This window comes from Salmo salar, chromosome ssa14 (assembly GCF_905237065.1).
Source record: "Salmo salar chromosome ssa14, Ssal_v3.1, whole genome shotgun sequence".
Taxonomy (NCBI): Eukaryota; Metazoa; Chordata; class Actinopteri; order Salmoniformes; family Salmonidae; genus Salmo; species Salmo salar.
The window spans coordinates 53783756-53807804 of record NC_059455.1 but is presented as its reverse complement, the minus strand read 5'-3'; the positions used below and the strand labels follow the sequence as shown (position 1 = coordinate 53807804).

The following is a 24049-nucleotide window of genomic DNA, read 5'->3' as shown; positions in this document are numbered from 1 at the left end:
CAGACCTTTGCTATGAGACTAGAAATTGAGCTCAGGTGCATCCTGTTTCCATTGATCATCCTTGAGATGTTTCTATAACTTGATTGGAGTCCTTCTGTGGTAAATTCAATTGATCGGACATGATTTGGAAAGGCACACACCTGTCTAAATACGGTCCCACAGTTGACAGTGCATGTCAGAGCAAAAACCAAGCCATGAAGTTGGAAGGAATTGTTCGTAGAGCTCAGAGACAGGATTGTGTCGAGGCACAGATCTGGGGAAGGGTACCAAAAATGTCTGCATTATTGAAGGTACCCAAGAACACAGTGGCCTCATCATTCATAAATAGAAGTTTGGAACAACCAAGACTCTAGGAAGAGCTGGCACCCCGGCCAAACTGAGCAGGGCCTTGGTCAGGGAGGTGACCAAGAACCCGATGGTCACTCTGACAGACCTCCGGAGTTCCTCTGGAAAAAGATTCCTTGGTCTGATGAAACCACGATTGAAGACTTTGGCCTGAAAGCCAAGCGTCACGTCTGGAGGAAACCTGGCACCATCCCTACGGTGAAGAATGGGGGTGGCGGCATCATGCTGTGGGGGTGTTTTTCAGCGGCAGGGACTGGGAGAGTAGTCAGGGTCGAGGGAAAGATGAACAGTACAGCTGTCATCAAGGCAAAGGGTGAAGAATCTTTTTGAAGAATCTCAAATATACAATATATTTTGATTTAACACTTTTGGGGGTTTCTACATGATTCCACATTATATAAACTGGTCATCTCTGTACACCAGATGCAAGACCCACTGGTTGATGCTTATTTATAAAACCCTCTTAGGCCTCACTACCCCCTTATCTGAGATATCTACTGCAGCCCTCATCCTCCACATACAACACCCATTCTGCCTGTCACATTCTGTTAAAGGTCCCCAAGTCACACATCCCTGGGTCGCTCCTCTTTTCAGTTCGCTGCAGCTGGCGACTGGAACGAGCTGCAACAAACACTCAAACTGGACAGTTTTATCTCCATCTCTTCATTCAAAGACTCAATCATGGACACTCTTACTGACAGTTGTGGCTGCTTTGTGTGATGTATTGTCTCTACCTTCTTGCCCTTTGTACTGTTGTCTGTGCCCAATAATGTTTGTACCATGTTTTGTGTTGATGCCATGCTGTGTTGTCTTAGGTCTTTATATGTAGTGTTGTCTCTCTTGTCGTGGTCTGTATGTGTGTTGTCCTATATTTGGATTTAATTTTTTATCCCAGGCCCCTGTCCCCGCAGGAAGCCTTTCGCCTTCTGCTAGGCCGTCATTGTAACTAAAGAATTTGTTCTTAACTGGCATTTCTAGTTAAATAAAACATTCTAAAATGTTATTTCATAGTTTTGATGTCTTCACTAGTATTCTACAATGTAGAACATAGTAAAAATAAAGAAAAACCCTTGAATGAGAAGGTGTCTGAACTTCTGTGTGTATATGTATGTATGTGTATGTCAATACGCTGCATTTCAAATCGTCAATAATCTAATGTATTCTGGGCTTGTATTATTAGACCTAGGCTAAATCTAAGCTTTCCACAACCATAAGACCCACTCATTTAATTATTTTGTCAAAATAGTTTAACTTGCATTTTTTTTGTTGCAATAATCATTGATCTGGCTTTTTTTGTTACACTTTTTTTTGTTTCAAATGGAAGTAGAAGCCATCAGAGTAAAGCATATCCTCTACTGACCAACCTCTGGTAGCAGGCAGTATAGAACATTAACACAGGTCCCAATCACCAGCCCACCTTCTAGTGAGTAGCCGGCTAATATTGATATCAAGTCTAGACGTTTTGGATCTATTTGCTTTGCTAAACAAGGTAGAACAGTACAGGAGGAGGGGCTTGGTGTCTGTGGAGGGGGAAGGTGGACAGTACAGGAGGGGCTTGGTGTCTGTGGAGGGGGAAGGTGGACAGTACAGGAGGAGGGGCTTGGTGTCTGTGGAGGGGGAAGGTGGACAGTACAGGAGGAGGGGCTTGCTGTCTGTGGAGGGGGAAGGTGGACAGTACAGGAGGAGGGGCTTGGTGTCTCTGGAGGGGGAAGGTGGACAGTACAGGAGGAGGGGCTTGGTGTCTGTGGAGGGGGGAAGGTGGACAGTACAGGAGGAGGGGCTTGGTGTCTGTGGAGGGGGAAGTTGGACAGTACAGAAGGAGGGGCTTGGTGTCTGTGGAGTGGGAAGGTGGACAGTACAGGAGGAGGCACTTGCTGTCTGTGGAGGGGGAAGGTGGACAGTACAGAAGGAGGGGCTTGGTGTCTGTGGAGGGGGAAGGTGGACAGTACAGGAGGGGATTGGTGTCTGTGGAGGGGGAAGGTGGACAGTACAGAAGGAGGGGCTTGGTGTCTGTGGCGGGGGAAGGTGGACAGTAGGGGAGGGGCTTGGTGTCTGTGGAGGGGGAAGGTGGACAGTACAGAAGGAGGGGTTTAGTGTCTGTGGAGGGGGAAGGTGGACAGTACAGAAGGAGGGGCTTGGTGTCTGTGGAGGGGGAAGGAGGACAGTACAGAAGGAGGGGCTTGGTGTCTGTGGAGTGGGAAGGTGGACAGTACAGGAGGAGGAACTTGCTGTCTGTGGAGGGGGAAGGTGGACAGTACAGAAGGAGGGGCTTGGTGTCTGTGGAGGGGGGAAGGTGGACAGTACAGGAGGGGCTTGGTGTCTGTGGAGGGGGAAGGTGGACAGTACAGGAGGAGGGGCTTGCTGTCTGTGGAGGGGGAAGGTGGACAGTACAGGAGGAGGGGCTTGGTGTCTCTGGAGGGGGAAGGTGGACAGTACAGGAGGAGGGACTTGGTGTCTCTGGAGGGGGAAGGTGGACAGTACAGGAGGAGGGGCTTGGTGTCTGTGGAGGGGGAAGGTGGACAGTACAGGAGGGGCTTGCTGTCTGTGGAGGGGGAAGTTGGACAGTACAGAAGGAGGGGCTTGGTGTCTGTGGAGTGGGAAGGTGGACAGTACAGGAGGAGGAACTTGCTGTCTGTGGAGGGGGAAGGTGGACAGTACAGAAGGAGGGGCTTGGTGTCTGTGGAGGGGGAAGGTGGACAGTACAGGAGGGGATTGGTGTCTGTGGAGGGGGAAGGTGGACAGTACAGAAGGAGGGGCTTGGTGTCTGTGGCGGGGGAAGGTGGACAGTAGGGGAGGGGCTTGGTGTCTGTGGAGGGGGAAGGTGGACAGTACAGAAGGAGGGGTTTAGTGTCTGTGGAGGGGGAAGGTGGACAGTACAGAAGGAGGGGCTTGGTGTCTGTGGAGGGGGAAGGAGGACAGTACAGAATGAGGGGCTTGGTGTCTGTGGAGGGGGAAGGTGGACAGTACAGGAGAGACTTGGTGTCTGTGGAGGGGGAAGGTAGACAGTACAAGAGGGGCTTGGTGTCTGTGGAGGGGGAAGGTGGACAGTACAGGAGGGTCTTGGTGTCTGTGGAAGGGGAAGGTGGACAGTACAGGAGGAAGGTGGACAGTAGAGGAGGGGCTTGGTGTCTGTGGACGGGGAAGGTGGACAGTACAGAAGGAAGGGTTTAGTGTCTGTGGAGGGGGAAGGTGGACAGTAGAGGAGGGGCTTGGTGTCTGTGGAGGGGGAAGGTGGACAGTACAGGAGGGGCTTGCTGTCTGTGGAGGGGGAAGGTGGACAGTACAGAAGGAGGGGCTTGGTGTCTGTGGAGTGGGAAGGTGGACAGTACAGGAGGAGGAGGGGCTTGCTGTCTGTGGAGGGGGAAGGTGGACAGTACAGAAGGAGGGGCTTGGTGTCTGTGGAGGGGGAAGGTGGACAGTACAGGAGGGGCTTGGTGTCTGTGGAGGGGGAAGGTGGACAGTACAGAAGGAGGTTCTTGGTGTCTGTGGCGGGGGAAGGTGGACAGTAGGGGAGGGGCTTGGTGTCTGTGGAGGGGGAAGGTGGACAGTACAGAAGGAGGGGTTTAGTGTCTGTGGAGGGGGAAGGTGGACAGTACAGAAGGAGGGGCTTGGTGTCTGTGGAGGGGGAAGGAGGACAGTACAGAATGAGGGGCTTGGTGTCTGTGGAGGGGGAAGGTGGACAGTACAGGAGAGGCTTGGTGTCTGTGGAGGGGGAAGGTAGACAGTACAAGAGGGGCTTGGTGTCTGTGGAGGGGGAAGGTGGACAGTACAGGAGGGTCTTGGTGTCTGTGGAAGGGGAAGGTGGACAGTACAGGAGGAAGGTGCACAGTAGAGGAGGGGCTTGGTGTCTGTGGAGGGGGAAGGTGGACAGTACAGAAGGAAGGGTTTAGTGTCTGTGGAGGGGGAAGGTGGACAGTAGAGGAGGGGCTTGGTGTCTGTGGAGGGGGAAGGTGGACAGTACAGAAGGAGGGGCTTGGTGTCTGTGGAGGGGGAAGGGGGACAGTACAGAAGGAGGGGTTTAGTGTCTGTGGAGGGGGAAGGTGGACAGTACAGAAGGAGGGGTTTAGTGTCTGTGGAGGGGGAAGGTGGACAGTACAGAAGGAGGAGCTTGGTGTCTGTGGAGGGGGAAGGTGGACAGTACAGAAGGAGGGGCTTGGTGTCTGTGGAGGGGGAAGGTGGACAGTACAGAATAAGGGGCTTGGTGTCTGGAGGGGGAAGGTGGACAGTACAGGAGAGGCTTGGTGTCTGTGGAGGGGGAAGGTGGACAGTAGAGGAGGGGCTTGGTGTCTGTGGAGGGGGACAGTAGAGGAGGGGCTTGGTGTCTGTGGAGGGGGAAGGTGGACAGTAGAGGAGGGGCTTGGTGTCTGTGGAGGGGGAAGGTGGACAGTAGAGGAGGGGCTTGGTGTCTGTGGAGGGGGAAGGTGGACAGTACAGGAGGGGCTTGGTGTCTGTGGAGGGGAAAGTGGACAGTACAGAAGGAGGGGCTTGGTGTCTGTGGAGGGGGAAGGTCGACAGTACAGGAGGAAGAAGGAGACGAGACTAAGAAGACAGAACGCTAATTTCTTTAACAATGTTTTACACACTTGAGATACAGGCATTCAAATGAATTCAATGTATCGGCCGGCCCAAGTTCTGCTGTCAGGTCAAACACACACTTCCTGGCTTTGTTAGAGATCCACCTGCATAAAGGAAGTGTGGTGACCTTGAACATTAAGTCCAGTTTCCTTCTAATGCAACGTTTTATTTTTATACCTTTATTTTAACTAGGCAAGTCAGTTAAGAACAAATTCTTATTTACAATGACGGCCTACTGGGGAACAGTGGGTTAACTGCCTTGTTCAGGGGCAGAACGACAGATTTTTACCTTGTCAGCTCGGGAATTTGATCTAGCAACCTTTCGGTTACTAGTCCAACGCTCTAACCACTAGGCTACCTGCTGGTTACTAGTCCAACGCTCTAACCACTAGGCTACCTGCTGGTTACTAGTCCAACGCTCTAACCACTAGGTTACCTGCTGGTTACTAGTCCAACGCTCTAACCACTAGGCTACCTGCTGGTTACTGGCCCAATGCTCTAACCACTAGGCTACCTGCTGGTTACTAGTCCAACGCTCTAACCACTAGGCTACCTGCTGGTTACTAGTCCAACGCTCTAACCACTAGGCTACCTGCTGGTTACTAGTCCACCGCTCTAACCACTAGGCTACCTGCTGGTTACTAGTCCACCGCTCTAACCACTAGGCTACCTGTAGCTGCTGAAGTCCAGTTTCCTTATAACGCTAAATGCAGCTGGTCAGGGAAGGCCCAGCATGTCTTCCACTGATAGATGTGTGGAGTCAGAACCCTCTAGGACTGATGGCATTTTCCCAATTCATTGTGAACATGGTGTGGTGCTTATGAGTCGGTCAAGGGTAGGCTCGGAGGACTGAGAATAGTTCAACGTCTGTAACCAGTGGAACTGGCATTTTTCTGCCTGAGCCTTAAGTGATCAATAAAGTAGCAAACACAGTGATTTAAATGGATTATTTAATTAATATTGTCATATTTTAGTTTTTTTCTGTAATTCTCCTAGTATTTCATTTTTCTATGGTCAATAGAACAGGGACCGTAGGTATGAGGGCCAGGCAAGAGCATTTCAAGAAAGTCTGTGTGTGTGTGTGAAACATTTTATATACATTTGAAGCTGGCATTTCTTTGGGGAGAACCCTGCACTTATGATAAGACTTACTAGACACAGTAGAATGGCTCTGATTGGCTGAAATCATTCCTTCAATAAGAGCAAATTATTCTCTAATATAAAAATGACTAATGAATAACACATCGTTAAATCTTGTTGATTGTCCAGATCGTCGAGAAGCGTGCGGGTCTCAGTCGGAGCCGAGTCTTCAGGGAAGTGGAGATGCTTTATCAGTGCCAGGGACACAGGTACAGCAGCCCCACTGGGACACACAGAGCAGGAGCATGGACCGCTGAGATTCACTACTGTATAGGAATAGGCATTACCTTAACACTGTTTCTAACCGGTCCTCTCCTGTCCGCAGAAACATTCTGGAGCTGGTCGAGTTCTTTGAGGAAGAAGACAAATTCTACTTGGTTTTTGAGAAACTAAGAGGAGGTTAGTGGATATAAATCTTCATTGCAAACTCTCCCATCCATAGAAAATGATGGTCCAAACTCTCCCATCCATAGAAAATGATGGTGCAAACTCTCCCATCCATAGAAAATGATGGTGCAAACTCTCCCATCCATAGAAAATGATGGTCCAAACTCTCCCATCCACAGAAAATGATGGACCAAACTCTCCCATCCACAGAAAATGATGGTCCAAACTCTCCCATCCACAGAAAAGGATGGACCAAACTCTCCCATCCATAGAAAAGGATGGACCAAACTCTCCCATCCATAGAAAATGATGGACCAAACTCTCCCATCCATAGAAAAGGATGGACCAAACTCTCCCATCCATAGAAAAGGATGGACCAAACTCTCCCATCCATAGAAAAGGATGGACCAAACTCTCCCATCCATAGAAAATGATGGTCCAAATTCTCCCATCCATAGAAAAGGATGGACCAAACTCTCCCATCCATAGAAAATGATGGACCAAACTCTCCCATCCATAGAAAATGATGGTCCAAACTCTCCCATCCATAGAAAACGATGGATCAAACTCTCCCAGTTTTGGACTTACGGTCAGTCAGTATTATATCAGAAGATGCGACCGCTTGAGGCAGTGTCTTCAGTGCATAGAGCAAGTTCAATAGTTGCCTCGCATCCTCTCCCCCCCTGGAGGCAGTGTCTTCATTAGGAGTTGACTTTTTGTTTTGCTCCGTATCAACCTCTCCATCCCTTCCTCTCTCCTCCTGCAGGGTCAGTGTTGACCCACATCCACCGTAGACAACATTTTAGTGAGCAGGAGGCCAGTTATGTGGTGCAGGACATCGCCAGTGCTCTGAACTACCTCCACAACAAGGGAATGGCGCACAGGGACCTGAAGCCTGAAAACATCCTGTGTGAGCACGGAGACCGGGTGAGTCTGAGTGCACGTGAACGCTCCTCCCACCGTCAGTCACAGGCTCCTGATGGGGACGAAGGAGAGCCAGAGTTGAGCCCAGTCTAGAACACTAGTGGTAGAACTTTAAATCCCATCATTCAGGCCCTGAAAACAGTGTGTGAGAGCATGGTGATTGGGTGAGTCAGTCATTCAGGCCCTGAAAACACTGTGGGAGCATGGTGATTGGGTGAGTCAGTCATTCAGGCCCTGAAAACACTGTGAGAGCATGGTGATTGGGTGAGTCAGTCATTCAGGCCCTGAAAACACTGTGGGAGCATGGTGATTGGGTGAGTCAGTCATTCAGGCCCTGAAAACACTGTGAGAGCATGGTGATTGGGTGAGTCAGTCATTCAGGCCCTGAAAACACTGTGAGAGCATGGTGATTGGGCGAGTCAGGGTGCACGTAACATGCACACCACACCGCCACAAGCGCTCCATAAACAGGTATAGATAATAAAGGAGAGACAGAGTTCAATGAAAATTCCACTAAATGTTGATCTTTTTGCTGTTTGTTTCATTAGTCCGCTGCTGATACAGTTTCTAAATGTTTTGCATGTCAGCAATCAAGTTTTCCAGATGTAAAACGTTCAAAATACAAAAACACTGCCAGTGTTATGCGTTTTTACACGACCAGCGAGACTTTAAATCTGTTCACTCAGGCCCTTACCTTGATAGATACAGTTATGGTAAATAGAATAATGGTTAGTTACATCCTAATGCAGTTAATATGCCATGATAAATATAATAATGGTTTAGTTACATCCTAATGCAGTTAATATGCCATGATAAATAGAATAATGGTTAGTTACATCCTAATGCAGTTAATATGCCATGATAAGGATAACTTAATAACGATGTAGAAAAGCTTTGCTTGGCTGTAGTTTTAGTGATTGTGTTATCTGGGTACCTGACTGGCCTAATTTAGTTGATTGATGTGGATAAATAAGAAGGTCAGTGGTCTAAATGACTAAGCTGTGTGTTTACCTGTAGATGTCACCAGTGAAGATCTGTGATTTTGACCTGGGCAGTGGCATCAGACTGAACAGTGACAGCTCTCCTATCTCTACACCTGAACTCATCACTCCGGTGAGTCCTAGTAATGTTCAGACCTCTCTGTCTCTTTGTTGATCCACTCCTCCCATCTCTCTCTGCGTCTGTCAAATACATATTTTTATTCATCACATGCTTGTTAACTTTTTGGTGACGGGGCAGTATTCGGAAATTCAGATGAATAACGTGCCCAAATTAAATTGCCTGCTACTCTGGCCCAGAAGGTAGAATATGCATATTAATAGATTTTGATAGAAAACACTCTGAAGTTTCTAAAACTGTTTGAATGATATCTGTGAGTATAACAGAACTCATATGGCAGGCAAAAACCTGAGAAAAATCCAACCAGGAAGTGTGGAAATCAGAGGTTTGTAGTTTTTCAAGTGATTCCCTGTCCAGTATACAGTGTCTGTGGGGTCATGTTGCACTTCCTAAGGCTTCCACTAGATGTCAACAGTCTTTAGAACGTTGTTTCATGCTTCTACTGTGACTGGGGAGAGAATAAGAGGTCCTGGAGTCAGATGACTGAGAGAATGACATGAGTTCAGTGGCGCACACTCACGTGAGAGTTAGCTGTGTTCCTTTTCTTTTCTGAAGACATTGGAATTGTCCGGTTGGAATATTACTGAAGACTCATGATAAAAACATCCTGAAGATTGATGCTATACATAGTTTGACATTTTTCTACGAACGTAAATATAACTTTTTTGGACTTTCGTCGTGACATTTTGCGCGCCCTTCCTGCATTTGGAGTAGTGGACTAAACGTGCGAACAAACAGGAGGTATTTGGAAATAAAGGATGGACTTTATCGAACAAAACAAACATTTATTGTGGAACTGGGATTCCTGGGAGTGCATTCTGATGAAGATCATCAAAGGTAAGTGAATATTTATAATGCTATTTCTGATTTTAGTTGACTCCAAAATGGCAGGTATCTGTATTGCTTGTTGTTGTTGTCTGAGCGCTGTACTCAGATTATTGCAAAGTGTGCCCTTCGCTGTAAAGTTTTTTTGAAATCTGACACGGCGGTTGCATTAAGGAGAAGTGTATCTATAATTCTTTGAATAACAGTTTAATATTTTATCAACGTTTATGATGAGTATTTCTGTAAATTGATGTGCTCATTCACCGGAAGTTTTGGGAGGCAAAACATTTCTGAACATTACCCGCCAATGTAAAATGGGGTTTTTGGATATAAATATGAACTTTATCGAGCAAAACATACATGTATTGTGTAACATGAAGTCCTATGAGTGCCATCTGATGAAGATCATCAAAGGTTAGTGATTAATTTTAGCTGTACTTCTGGTTTTTGTGACGCCTCTCCTTGCTTGGAAAATGGCTGTTGTTTTTCTTGTCTCGGCGCTGTCCTAACATAATCTAATGTTATGATTTCGCAGTAAAGCCATTTTGAAATCGGACAATGTGGTTGGATTAACGAGAAGTGTATCTTTAAAATGGGATATAATAGTTGTATGTTTGAGAAATTTGAATTTAGATTTTTGTTGTTTTGAATTTGCCGCCCTGCTATTTCACTGGCTGTTGAATAGTGTGTCCCGTGGGTGTGACACTAGCGTCCCACATTTCCCAGAGAGGTTAAACAACAGGTGTGGACTAACAGTGAAATGGTTGGTAAACAACAGGTGTAGACTAACAGTGAAATGCTTGGTAAACAACAGGCGTGGACTAACAGTGAAATGCTTGGTAAACAACAGGTGTAGACTAACAGTGAAATGCTTGGTAAACAACAGGCGTGGACTAACAGTGAAATGCTTGGTAAACAACAGGTGTAGACTAACAGTGAAATGCTTGGTAAACAACAGGCGTGGACTAACAGTGAAATGCTTGGTAAACAACAGGTGTGGACTAACAGTGAAAGGCTTACTTACGTGTCCTTCTCAACAATACAGAGAGAAAGAAAATATAAATAAATAAATAAAACGCATAATAGATAGACGATGAGTAACGATGACTTGGCTATATACACAGGGTTCCAGTACCTGGTCACCAGGTAATTGGGGGTAGATATATACACAGGGTTCCAATACCAGGTCACCAGGTAATTGGCGTAGATATATACACAGGGTTCCAGTACCAGGTCACCAGGTAATTGGGGTAGATATATACACAGGGTTCCAGTACCAGGTCACCAGGTAATTGGGGGTAGATATATACACAGGGGTCCAGTACCAGGTCACCAGGTAATTGGGGTAGATATATACACAGGGTTCCGGTACCAGGTCACCAGGTAATTGGGGTAGATATATACACAGGGTTCCAGTACCAGGTCACCAGGTAATTGGGGGTAGATATATACACAGGGTTCCAGTACCAGATCACCAGGTAATTGGGGGTAGATATATACACAGGGTTCCAGTACCAGGTAATTGGGGGTAGATCTATACACAGGGTTCCAGTACCAGGTAATTGGGGGTAGATATATACACAGGGTTCCAGTACCAGGTCACCAGGTAATTGGGGGTAGATATATACACAGGGTTCCAGTACCAGGTCACCAGGTAATTGGGGTAGATGTATACACAGGGTTCCAGAACCAGGTCACCAGGTAATTGGGGTAGATATATACACAGGAACCCAGTACCAGGTCCATGTTACCAGGTAATTGGGGGTAGATATATACACATGGTTCCAGTACCAGGTCACCAGGTAATTGGTGTAGATATATACACAGGGTCCCAGCACCAGGTCACCAGGTAATTGGGGGTAGATATATACACAGGGTTCCAGTACCAGGTCACCAGGTAATTGGGGGTAGATATATACACAGGGTTCCAGTACCAGGTCACCAGGTAATTGGGGGTAGATATATACACAGGGTTCCAGTACCAGGTCACCAGGTAATTGGGGGTAGATATATACACAGGGTTCCAGTACCAGGTAATTGGGGGTAGATATATATACACAGGGTTCCAGTACCAGGTCACCAGGTAATTGGGGTAGATATATACACAGGGTTCCAGTACCAGGTAATTGGGGGTAGATATATACACAGGGTTCCAGTACCAGATCACCAGGTAATTGGGGGTAGATATATACACAGGGTTCCAGTACCAGGTAATTGGGGGTAGATCTATACACAGGGTTCCAGTACCAGGTAATTGGGGGTAGATATATACACAGGGTTCCAGTACCAGGTCACCAGGTAATTGGGGGTAGATGTATACACAGGGTTCCAGTACCAGGTCACCAGGTAATTGGGGTAGATGTATACACAGGGTTCCAGAACCAGGTCACCAGGTAATTGGGGTAGATATATACACAGGAACCCAGTACCAGGTCCATGTTACCAGGTAATTGGGGGTAGATATATACACATGGTTCCAGTACCAGGTCACCAGGTAATTGGTGTAGATATATACACAGGGTCCCAGCACCAGGTCACCAGGTAATTGGGGGTAGATATATACACAGGGTTCCAGTACCAGGTCACCAGGTAATTGGGGGTAGATATATACACAGGGTTCCAGTACCAGGTCCGACCAGGTAATTGGGGGTAGATATATACACAGGGTTCCAGTACCAGGTCACCAGGTAATTGGGGTAGATATATACACAGGGTTCCAGTACCAGGTAATTGGGGGTAGATATATATACACAGGGTTCCAGTACCAGGTCACCAGGTAATTGGGGTAGATATATACACAGGGTTCCAGTACCAGGTAATTGGGGGTAGATATATACACAGGGTTCCAGTACCAGGTCACCAGGTAATTGGGGGTAGATATATACACAGGGTTCCAGTACCAGGTAATTGGGGGTAGATATATACACAGGGTTCCAGTACCAGGTCACCAGGTAATTGGGGTAGATATATACACAGGGTTCCAGTACCAGGTAATTGGGGGTAGATATATACACAGGGTTCCAGTACCAGGTCACCAGGTAATTGGGGTAGATATATACACAGGGTTCCAGTACCAGGTCACCAGGTAATTGGGGGTAGATATATACACAGGGTTCCAGTACCAGGTCACCAGGTAATTGGGGGTAGATATATACACAGGGTTCCAGTACCAGGTCACCAGATAATTGGGGTAGATATATACACAGGGTTCCAATACCAGATCACCAGGTAATTGGGGGTAGATATATACACAGGGTTCCAGTACCAGGTCACCAGGTAATTGGGATAGATATATAAACAGGGTTCCGGTACCAGGTCCATGTTACCACGTATTTGGGGTAGATATGAGGGTGTGGTGAGACCTGCTGGGTTAGATGATACTTTTCTCATCAGTAATCTTTAAAAAAACAACAACCGTATACTTAAAACTGGAAATCAACCAATCCTCCGTCATTAACACAATGGAAAGGTGAACTGCTTTATTATCTAAATGTTGAAAGTGTGTGAGTGACAGAGAGACTAAATGGTGCAGTTTGAGACTGTGTGGCACAGAGTGATGTGGGCGCTGGAGATGGGGGGGTGAGCAGGTGGTTCTGGGCAGGTGTGATGTCATGTGTATGTTTTGTATTCATAAAAATATATATATTTTTAGCTAGCAACAGCAGTCCGCTAGCTAGCTAGGTAGCTGTTTAGCTTTCAAGCTAATTTGTGGACCAGCTTGCTCCTTACCTCATTGGGTTTTCCCTCGCAGGCAGGGAGAATGTGATATGTGTTGGTATAAATTACATCTGTAGTTTTGGCTATAGTCAGTAAATGTCTCAGGAAATCTTATTTTCAAACTTGGAAACAGCTGAGTGTGTTTCAGAAAGGGAATAGATATCCTCTCCATGTTCCAGAAAGGGAATAGATATCCTCTCCATGTTCCAGAAAGGGAATAGATATCCTCTCCTTGTTTCAGAAACGGAATAGATATCCTCTCCGTGTTTCAGAAAGGGAATAGATATCCTCTCCTTGTTTCAGAAAGGGAATAGATTTCCTCTCCTTGCTGATCACTTGTCTTAGGGCTGAGAACCAGCCATGATCATGTTGATAGCCAGAAACTTGTCATCTACTTATAAATCAGCCTCAGTTTTTTTCTTTCAGGGTCTAAATGGCTTTTATAAAGGCTTGTCAGTTCTGGTAGCAAGCAGGGTCTAAATGGCTTTTATAAAGGCTTGTCAGTTCTAGTAGCAAGCAGGGTCTAAATGGCTTTTATAAAGGCTTATCAGTTCTGGTAGCAAGCCAGCACTGAAGTGACATAAATAAAACATGCAGCAGTGTTGTTTAAGTGAGTCATGTCTATATTTATCAATCAGCTCCTGCATTCTCCTCCTCTGCTACACAAACATGAACATTAGCATTTTATATATACAGACAGCACAGTGACCTACAGGCTTTTTAGGTGTTCTAAAGCCTAGATTCTCCTCTACAGCAGCCCGAACCTCTGGGCCCCTAAGAATATACAATATGCCGTCCAACCATGCACTTCTGTGAGTCATTCTGTATCAAAATGTAACAATCCGCTTCTGCTTTCCCTGTAACGTCGCCGGATCTCTAGGCTTTCCCTGTAACGTCGCCGGATCTCTAGGCTTTCCCTGTAACGTCGCTGTATCTCTAGGCTTTCCCTGTAACGTCGCCGGATCTCTAGGCTTTCCCTATAACATCGCCGTATCTCTAGGCTTTCCCTGTAACGTCGCCGTATCTCTAGGCTTTCCCTATAACATCGTCGGATCTCTAGGCTTTCCCTATAACGTCGTCGGATCTCTAGGCTTTCCCTGTAACGTCGCCGGATCTCTAGGCTTTCCCTGTAACGTCGCCGGATCTCTAGGCTTTCCCTGTAACGTCGCCGGATCTCTAGGCTTTCCCTGTAACGTCGCCGGATCTCTAGGCTTTCCCTGTAACGTCGCCGGATCTCTAGGCTTTCCCTGTAACGTCTCTAATACCGGGTGACGCTACACGTCTCTGACTGGGCCCTTAATGCCGGGTGGACACTACACGTCTCTTACTGGGCCCTAAATGCCGGGTGGACACTACACGTCTCTGACTGGGCCCCTAATGCCGGGTGGACACAACACGTCTCTTACTGGGCCCTTAATGCCGGGTGACACTACACGTCTCTGACTGGGCCCCTAATGCCGGGTGGACACAACACGTCTCTGACTGGGCCCTTAATGCCGGGTGGACACTACACGTCTCTTACTGGGCCCTTAATGCCGGGTGACACTACACGTCTCTTACTAGGCCCTTAATGCCGGGTGGACACTACACGTCTCTGACTGGGCCCTTAATGCCGGGTGGACACTACACGTCTCTTACTGGGCCCTTAATACCCGGGTGGACACTACACGTCTCTTCAAGCAGCCTCATAAATGTTTTCAGTCAGACATTCACGCTTGCCATACAGAGTTGAAATATCTAAACAATACATTTTGAATTTAATAACATTTCTTGTGATCTTTAGAACTGTGAACGCATAGTACTAGTAGTCTCCTGCTGGTGAGTCTACACTTTCTGTGTGATGTGACTCATCTCACTGTCTTCTTCTCTGGCTATATTCTCATGAAATCTATTTCATAATTGGTTTTAATCAGATATTATGCATTTTAACCTCTCTCGGGTATGTGGGACGAAATCGTCCCACCTAGTCAACAGCCAGTGGAATCGAGTGGCGCGAAATTCAAAAACCTTAAAAATGCTATAACTTCAATTTCTCAAACATATGACTATTTTACACCATTTTAAAGACAAGCCTCTCGTTAACTTCTCTAGGGCCAGTGGGACGAAATCGTCCCACCTACGTAACAGCCAGTGGAATCCTGTGGCGCGTTATTCAAATACCTTAGAAATGCTATTACTTCAATTTCTCAAACATATGACTATTTTACACCATTTTAAAGACAAGACTCTCGTTAATCTAAACACACTGTCCGATTTCAAAAAGGCTTTACAACGAAAGCAAAACATTAGATTATGTCAGCAGAGTACCCAGCCAGAAATAATCAGACACCCATTTTTCAAGCTAGCATATAATGTCACGTAAACCCAAACCACAGCTAAATGCAGCACTAACCTTTGATGATCTTCATCAGATGACACACCTAGGACATTATGTTATACAATACATGCATGTTTTGTTCAATCAAGTTCATATTTATATCAAAAAACAGCTTTTTACATTAGCATGTGACGTTCAGAACTAGCATACCCCCCGCAAACTTCCGGTGAATTTACTAAATTACTCACGATAAACGTTCACAAAAAACATAACAATTATTTTAAGAATTATAGATAGAGAACCCCTTTATGCAATCGCGGTGTCCGATTTTAAAATAGCTTTCGGTGAAAGCACATTTTGCAATATTCTGAGTAGATAGCCCGGCCATCACGGGCTAGCTATTTTGACACCCACCAAGTTTGGCACTCACCAAACTCAGATTTACTATAAGAAAAATTGGATTACCTTTGCTGTTCTTCGTCAGAATGCACTCCCAGGACTTCTACTTCAATAACAAATGTTGGTTTGGTTCAAAATAATCCATAGTTATGTTCAAATATCCTCTGTTTTGTTCGTGCGTTCAAGACACTATCCGAAGTGTAAAGAAGGGTGACGCGCACGACGCATTTCGTGACCAAAAAATTCTAAATATTCCATTACCGTACTTCGAAGCATGTCAACCGCTGTTTAAAATCAATTTTCATGCAATTTTTCTCGTAAAAAAGCCATAATATTCCGACCGGGAAAGCGTGTTTATGTTCAAAGAGAGAGAAAATAAAAACATGGGATCCCCTCGTGCACGAGCCTCAGTCTGATGGTCCTCTGATAGAGCACTTACCAAAGGCGCTAATGTGTTTCAGCCTGGGGCTGGAATTACATCATTCAGCTTTTTCCCGGGTTCTGAGAGCCTATGGGAACCGTAGGAAGTGTCACGTGACACCAAAGATCCTAAATGTTCAATAAACAGAGCCAAGAAGCCCAAGGAATGGTCAGAGAGGGTACTTCCTGTTTGGAATCTTCTCAGGTTTTTGCCTGCCATATGAGTTCTGTTATACTCACAGACACCATTCAAACAGTTTTAGAAACTTTAGGGTGTTTTCTATCCAAAGCCAATAATTATATGCATATTCTAGTTTCTGGGCAGTAGTAATAACCAGATTAAATGGGGTACGTTTTTTTTATCCGGCCTTGTAAATACTGCCCCCTAGCCCTAACAGGTTAATCTAACCACATTGTCCGATTTCAAAAAGGCTTTACAACGAAAGCAAAACATTAGATTATGTCAGGAGAGTACCCAGCCAGAAATAATCACACACCCATTTTTCAAACAAGCATATAATGTCACAAAACCAAAACCACAGCTAAATGCAGCACTAACCTTTGATCTTCATCAGATGACACTCCTAGGACATTATGTTATACAATACATGCATGTTTTGTTCAATCAAGTTCATATTTATATCAAAGTGACGTTCAGAACTAGCATACCCACCGAAAACCTCCGGTGAATTTACTAAATTACTCATGATAAACGTTCACAAAATACATAACAATTATTTTAAGAATGATAGAAACAGAACTCCTTTATGCAATCGCGGTGTCAGATTTTAAAATAGCTTTTCGGCAAAAGCACATTTTGCAATATTCTGAGTAGATAGCTCGCCATCACGGGCTAGCTAATTTGACACCCACCAAGTTTGGCATTCACTAAACTCAGAATTACTATAAGAAAAATTTGATTACCTTTGCTGTTCTTCGTCAGAATGCACTCCCAGGACTTCTACTTCAACCACAAATGTTGTTTTGGCTCAGAATAATCCATAGTTATGTTCAAATATCCTCTGTTTTGTCTGTGCGTTCAGGTCCTTATCCGAACGGTGACGCGAGGACGCATGTCGTGACAAAACATTTCAAAATATTCCATTACCGTACTTCAGTAATCAATTATTATGCTATTTTTCTCGTAAAATAGCGATAATATTCCAACCGGGCGACATTGTTTGTGTTCAAAGGCTGAAAGAAAAACATGGCCACTTCTCGGGGCCGCGCATCTCCTGTCTCTGAGCCACCAGCCTGACCACTCACAAACAGCGCTCCTGTACCTAGCCCAGAGACAGCAGAGATCTCATTCCATTTTCTGGCGCCTTCAGAGAGCCTATGGGAGCCTTAGAAATTGTCACGTTACAGCAGAGATCCTGTATTTTCGACAGAGATGCCACAGAAGCACAAGAAATGGTCAGAGAGGGCACTTCCTGTATGGAATCTTTTCAGGTTTTGGCCTGCCATATGAGTTCTGTTATACTCACAGACACCATTCAAACAGTTTTATAAACTTTAGAGTGTTTTCTATCCAAATCTACCAATTATATGCATATTCTCGTTTCTGGAAAAGAGTAGTAACCAGTTTAAATCGAGTACGTTTTTTATCCGGCCGTGAAAATACTGCCCCCTACCCTAGAGAGATTAACACAATTTACACAATTCTCTCAAGTCCAAAAAGTTATAAACAAATAAATGTCTAATATTTTGTAACATTGCTCCCATAATGAAAAGGCGTGAGTTAAACATAACACTGAAAATAACATCTTTAACATTAAAAGTAAAATTGAATCTGACTTCCCCAATTTGAGCTTTTTAGTCATTTCGGTAATGAGAAGACCAGGTGTGGTAAAGGGGGTGTTGGAGAATAAGAACCTCATTCTGAAGACAGCAGAGAATAAACGTCTACTACTCTAGATGATGCATCATGGGAGAATAAAACTTCATTTAAAAACTGATTGGAATTTTTACAGGAAGTATAAAAAGGGTTATATTAAGGAGACACCTCCACAGACACTGTACGTAATAAATATTATAGTTTAATGTCAACTTCAACTATTACACCATTTTTTTATCATTTATGGACAAACTACACTAACATATTTTGTGTTTTTGTTAAATTAAGTGTTGTTTATAAAGTAAATTGTATAAAATGATCTGAGAATTTGATCTAAGAATGTAATCCGGAAGTATTTTGTTCATGAGAATATGAGGTGAAAATGTTAAACATTCAGGCAAACGTAAAATGTATTTAAATAAGACTCTTGGCCACTAGATGTCTTAGTCCCCAGAATGCTAGTGGATTTTTGCAGATGCATCATGCTTGTGTAACTCAATTTGCTACAGACGTGTTTAAAACCGGTTTCATGAGAATCGGCTGGCTATTGCCGATCAATTCTCAAAACTTGTCATTGCACATCTCGCGCTTCAAGAGACTTGCCGATTTTGTGCCTATTTTATTTATTTTTTTAAATCACGTTTGAAAATATTGGGACGGCTCAGGCTGGATCGGTAGCCCTCGGATTGCGTCTCTGTCCCGCTCACGTTAAACTAGTGTCGTGAGGACCACTCTCCCAGAGTAAGCAACGTCATGGGGAATTTGTCTTCCATCTCAAACTTGTCTGGGACAGCTAAATCGAGGCCAGAATTGTGTCGTGTACACCTCTAAGTCTAGAGGTGAGGGAGGTATCTCGATTACAAACTGTTCCTTCCCTATCGCCTGGGGACTTTAAGAATGTACAGTATTTCTAACCTCTGTCTAAGTCTGGTGGAGAGGGAGGTGTTTTTTTCACCACGTCTAAATTAAACTGTTCCTTCACTATCGCCTGGGGACTTTAAGAATGTTCTCAGAGAAAGCAAGCGTGCTGGATATTTATTTTTTTATATTTTTTGTCCACCAGATACCAAAAACGGTGGATTCACTCTGGCATGGGGGTTACATCTCACTAACCCTAACCCTCCACCCCTTCCTCTCTTCTGTCCCTCTTTCCTCCCTTCATTTTAGCAGAATCCATATTTGTTTCTCCTGCTGTTACAAAACCAGTTCTGGGCTTCATTCCAAGGCCCCTACCCTAAATGTAGAAACCACATTTTGATTGGCTGGGCCAGCGGGAAGGAGTGGGCGTGTCAGCTGATCTGTAATGATTTTTAAAATATTTTTTACCACATGCCTGGTTCAGAAGATGTGTTCCAAATGGCACCCTATTCACTATAGGCCCTGGTCAAAAATAGTGCATTATTTAGGGTTCCCTTTGGGATGAATCCAGTCACGGGACTCTACTGATGTTTGTGGATTGTAGAGTGTAGTGTACAGGCAGGATATTACTGTTGGACTGTTGTGGATTCTAGAGTGTAGTGTACAGGCAGGTTATTACTGTTGGACTGTTGTGGATTCTAGAGTGTAGTGTACAGGCAGGATATTACTGTTGTGGATTCTAGAGTAGTGTACAGGCAGGATGTTACTGTTGTGGATTCTAGAGTAGTGTACAGGCAGGTTATTACTGTTGGACTGTTGTGGATTCTAGAGTGTAGTGTACAGGCAGGTTATTACTGTTGGACTGTTGTGGATTCTAGAGTGTAGTGTACAGGCAGGTTATTACTGTTGTGGATTCTAGAGTGTAGTGTACAGGCAGGTTATTACTGTTGGACTGTTGTGGATTCTAGAGTCTAGTGTACAGGCAGGTTATTACTGTTGGACTGTTGTGGATTCTAGAGTGTAGTGTACAGGCAGGTTATTACTGTTGTGGATTCTAGAGTGTAGCGTACAGGCAGGTTATTACTGTTGGACAAAGTTGATGCCTGGAGCCAATAAAACTCAACTTATATATTGCTATTTGACTCAAGTATCTATTAAAAGGTATATATTTTTTACTGTAGGTTGCGTTAGCTAGCCCTGGTCAGCTGCACCTGCACCAAAGCTATGGTATTTTTCATCTCATCCTAGACCTATCACAGGGCTTCCAGAACTTTCTTGGCCCAAAACCCCACATACACACACACACACACACACACACACACACACACACACACACACACACACACACAGAGCGCCAGGCATTCCACCATGTTCCAGCAAAGCCAAGGGAGATTAGTATAATGACAGCAGAAACAGACTTAGTTTCTGCTGTAGTTGGGTTTTTTAGTTGTTTGTGGTGCCTAGTTTCATGTTCTGGACCCTGGGGGTGGTAGCTAGCTAGGATGTTAGAAGAAGAATCTACTCCTCCCTTCAGCCCACTGCTAGTGGTTACTGGTTGTTGTGGGAGCTTATTCCCTCCTGATTTCCAGGAATCCTCCAACCAAGATTTTCAGAAAAACCTAAGGACTTTAGGAACGTTTCGGGAATTACCGCTTTCAAAACACTAAGTTCCAGAATTTTGCAACCCTAACACACGGCCTTGACGATTAGTTGAATCAGGTGTTTAAAGTGCAGGGCTAGAACAAAACGTGCATCACTCTCCGAGTGGGGGGTCCTGAACAGCTGTTTGGTGGCGAATCGGGGTACATGCTTGTCGACTGTCTGCCCTACGTGAACAGACAACTGACCAGGCTTCCCCAGAGGATGATGTCTCAGTAGAGAATGAAGACCCTGCTTCTGGACACAACATACAGCCTTCTATATGGAGAGTTCCTTAGCTTAGCAAGGGACTTAATCATCAGACATTACTTTTCAGACATTCAGGTTAACCTCTATGGGCTAGATGGGACGCTTGCCTACTCAACAGCCAGTGGAATCCCGTGGCGCGATATTCAAATACCTTAGAAATGCTATTACTTCAATTTCTCAAACATATGACTATTTTACACCATTTTAAAGACAAGACTCTCGTTAATCTAACCACACTGTCCGATTTCAAAAAGGCTTTACAACGAAAGCAAAACATTAGATTATGTCAGCAGAGTACCCAGCCAGAAATAATCAGACACCCATTTTTCAAGCTAGCATATAATGTCACGTAAACCCAAACCACAGCTAAATGCAGCACTAACCTTTGATGATCTTCATCATATGACACACCTAGGACATTATGTTATACAATACATGCATGTTTTGTTCAATCAAGTTCATATTTATATCAAAAAACAGCTTTTTACATTAGCATGTGACGTTCAGAACTAGCATACCCCCCGCAAACTTCCGGTGAATTTACTAAATTACTCACGATAAACGTTCACAAAAAACATAACAATTATTTTAAGAATTATAGATACAGAACTCCTTTATGCAATCGCGGTGTCCGATTTTAAAATAGCTTTCGGTGAAAGCACATTTTGCAATATTCTGAGTAGATAGCCCGGCCATCACGGGCTAGCTATTTTGACACCCACCAAGTTTGGCACTCACCAAACTCAGATTTACTATAAGAAAAATTGGATTACCTTTGCTGTTCTTCGTCAGAATGCACTCCCAGGACTTCTACTTCAATAACAAATGTTGGTTTGGTTCCAAATAATCCATAGTTCTATCCAAATAGCGGCGTTTTGTTCGTGCGTTCAAGACACTATCCGAAGGGTAAAGAAGGGTGACGCACCCGGCGCATTTCGTGCCAAAATAATTCTAAATATTCCATTACCGTACTTCGAAGCATGTCAAACGCTGTTTAAAATCAATTTTTATGCGATTTTTCTCGTAAAAAAGCGATAATATTCCGACCGGGAAACCCTGTTTTCGTTCAAAGACGAAAAAATAAAAACATGGTGTCGGCTCGTGCACGCGCCCCAGTCTCATTGTTCTCAGATCGACCACTATCCAAATGCGCTACTGTTTTTCAGCCATGGCCTGCAAAGTCACCATTCAACGTTCTGGCGCCTTCTGAGAGCCTATGGGAGCGTTAGAAAATGTCACGTTATGCCAGAGATCCCCTGTTTTGGCTAGAGATGATCAAGAAGGCCAAGAAATAGTCAGAGAGAGCGCTTCCTGTTTGGAATCTTCTCAGGTTTTTGCCTGCCAAAAGAGTTCTGTTATACTCACAGACAGTTTTAGAAACTTTAGGGTGTTTTCTATCCAAATCAAACAATTATATGCATATTCTAGTTACTGGGCAGGAGTAATAACCAGATTAAATCAGGTACGTTTTTTTATCCGGCCGTGCAAATACTGCCCCCTTTCCCCAACAGGTTAACTAATGCTGCTAGGGGTTTATAGTTATTCAGGTTAACTAATGCTAGGGGTTTATAGTTATTCAGGTTAACTAATGCTAGGGGTTTATAGTTATTCAGGTTAACTAATGCTACTAGGGGTTTATAGTTATTCAGGTTAACTAATGCTACTAGGGGTTTATTCAGGTTAACTAATGCTACTAGGGGTTTATAGTTATTCAGGTTAACTAATGCTACTAGGGGTTTATAGTTATTCAGGTTAACTAATGCTACTAGGGGGTTTATAGTTATTCAGGTTAACTAATGCTACTAGGGGGTTTATAGTTATTCAGGTTAACTAATGCTACTAGGGGTTTATAGTTATTCAGGTTAACTAATGCTACTAGGGGGTTTATAGTTATTCAGGTTAACTAATGCTACTAGGGGTTTATAGTTATTCAGGTTAACTAATGCTACTAGGGGTTTATAGTTATTCAGGTTAACTAATGCTACTAGGGGGTTTATAGTTATTCAGGTTAACTAATGCTACTAGGGGTTTATAGTTATTCAGGTTAACTAATGCTACTAGGGGGTTTATAGTTATTCAGGTTAACTAATGCTACTAGGGGGTTTATAGTTATTCAGGTTAACTAATGCTACTAGGGGGTTTATAGTTATTCAGGTTAACTTATGCTACTAGGGGTTTATAGTTATTCAGGTTAACTAATGCTACTAGGGGTTTATTCAGGTTAACTAATGCTACTAGGGGTTTATAGTTATTCAGGTTAACTAATGCTACTAGGGGTTTATAGTTATTCAGGTTAACTAATGCTACTAGGGGGTTTATAGTTATTCAGGTTAACTAATGCTACTAGGGGTTTATAGTTATTCAGGTTAACTAATGCTACTAGGGGTTTATAGTTATTCAGGTTAACTAATGCTACTAGGGGGTTTATAGTTATTCAGGTTAACTAATGCTACTAGGGGTTTATAGTTATTCAGGTTAACTAATGCTACTAGGGGGTTTATAGTTATTCAGGTTAACTAATGCTACTAGGGGTTTATAGTTATTCAGGTTAACTAATGCTACTAGGGGGTTTATAGTTATTTAGGTTAACTAATGCTACTAGGGGTTTATAGTTATTCAGGTTAACTAATGCTACTAGGGGGTTTATAGTTATTCAGGTTAACTAATGCTACTAGGGGGTTTATAGTTATTCAGGTTAACTAATGCTACTGGGGGTTTATAGTTATTCAGGTTAACTAATGCTACTGGGGGTTTATAGTTATTCAGGTTAACTAATGCTACTGGGGGTTTATAGTTATTCAGGTTAACTAATGCTACTGGGGGTTTATAGTTATTCAGGTTAACTAATGCTACTGGGGGTTTATAGTTATTCAGGTTAACTAATGCTACTGGGGGTTTATAGTTATTCAGGTTAACTAATGCTACTAGGGGTTTATAGTTATTCAGGTTAACTAATGCTACTGGGGGTTTATAGTTATTCAGGTTAACTAATGCTACTAGGGGTTTATAGTTATTCAGGTTAACTAATGCTACTGGGGGTTTATAGTTATTCAGGTTAACTAATGCTACTAGGGGTTTATTCAGGTGGACCAGTTCAACAGTATGATGACAGACATATTCAGGTGGACCAGTTCAACAGTATGATGACAGACATATTCAGGTGGACTAGTTCAACAGTATGATGACAGACTGACATATTCAGGTGGACTCGTTCAACAGCATGATGACTGACATATTCAGGTGGACTAGTTCAACAGTATGATGACAGACAGACATAT

General features: G+C 44.1%; 1 protein-coding gene across 3 annotated transcripts in view; it reads left to right on the top strand.

Moving 5' to 3' along the window:
- The window catches only part of LOC106569835 (MAP kinase-interacting serine/threonine-protein kinase 2), a 54609-nt gene that overhangs the window by 16660 nt on the left and 13900 nt on the right, over positions 1-24049 (top strand). For all 3 annotated transcript variants that reach the window (XM_045694572.1, XM_045694571.1, XM_045694573.1), the window contains 4 exons: positions 6190-6269; positions 6386-6459; positions 7214-7374; positions 8389-8484. In XM_045694572.1, coding sequence (XP_045550528.1) covers positions 6190-6269; positions 6386-6459; positions 7214-7374; positions 8389-8484 — 411 coding nt within the window. The remainder of the gene's footprint in view (positions 1-6189; positions 6270-6385; positions 6460-7213; positions 7375-8388; positions 8485-24049) is intronic.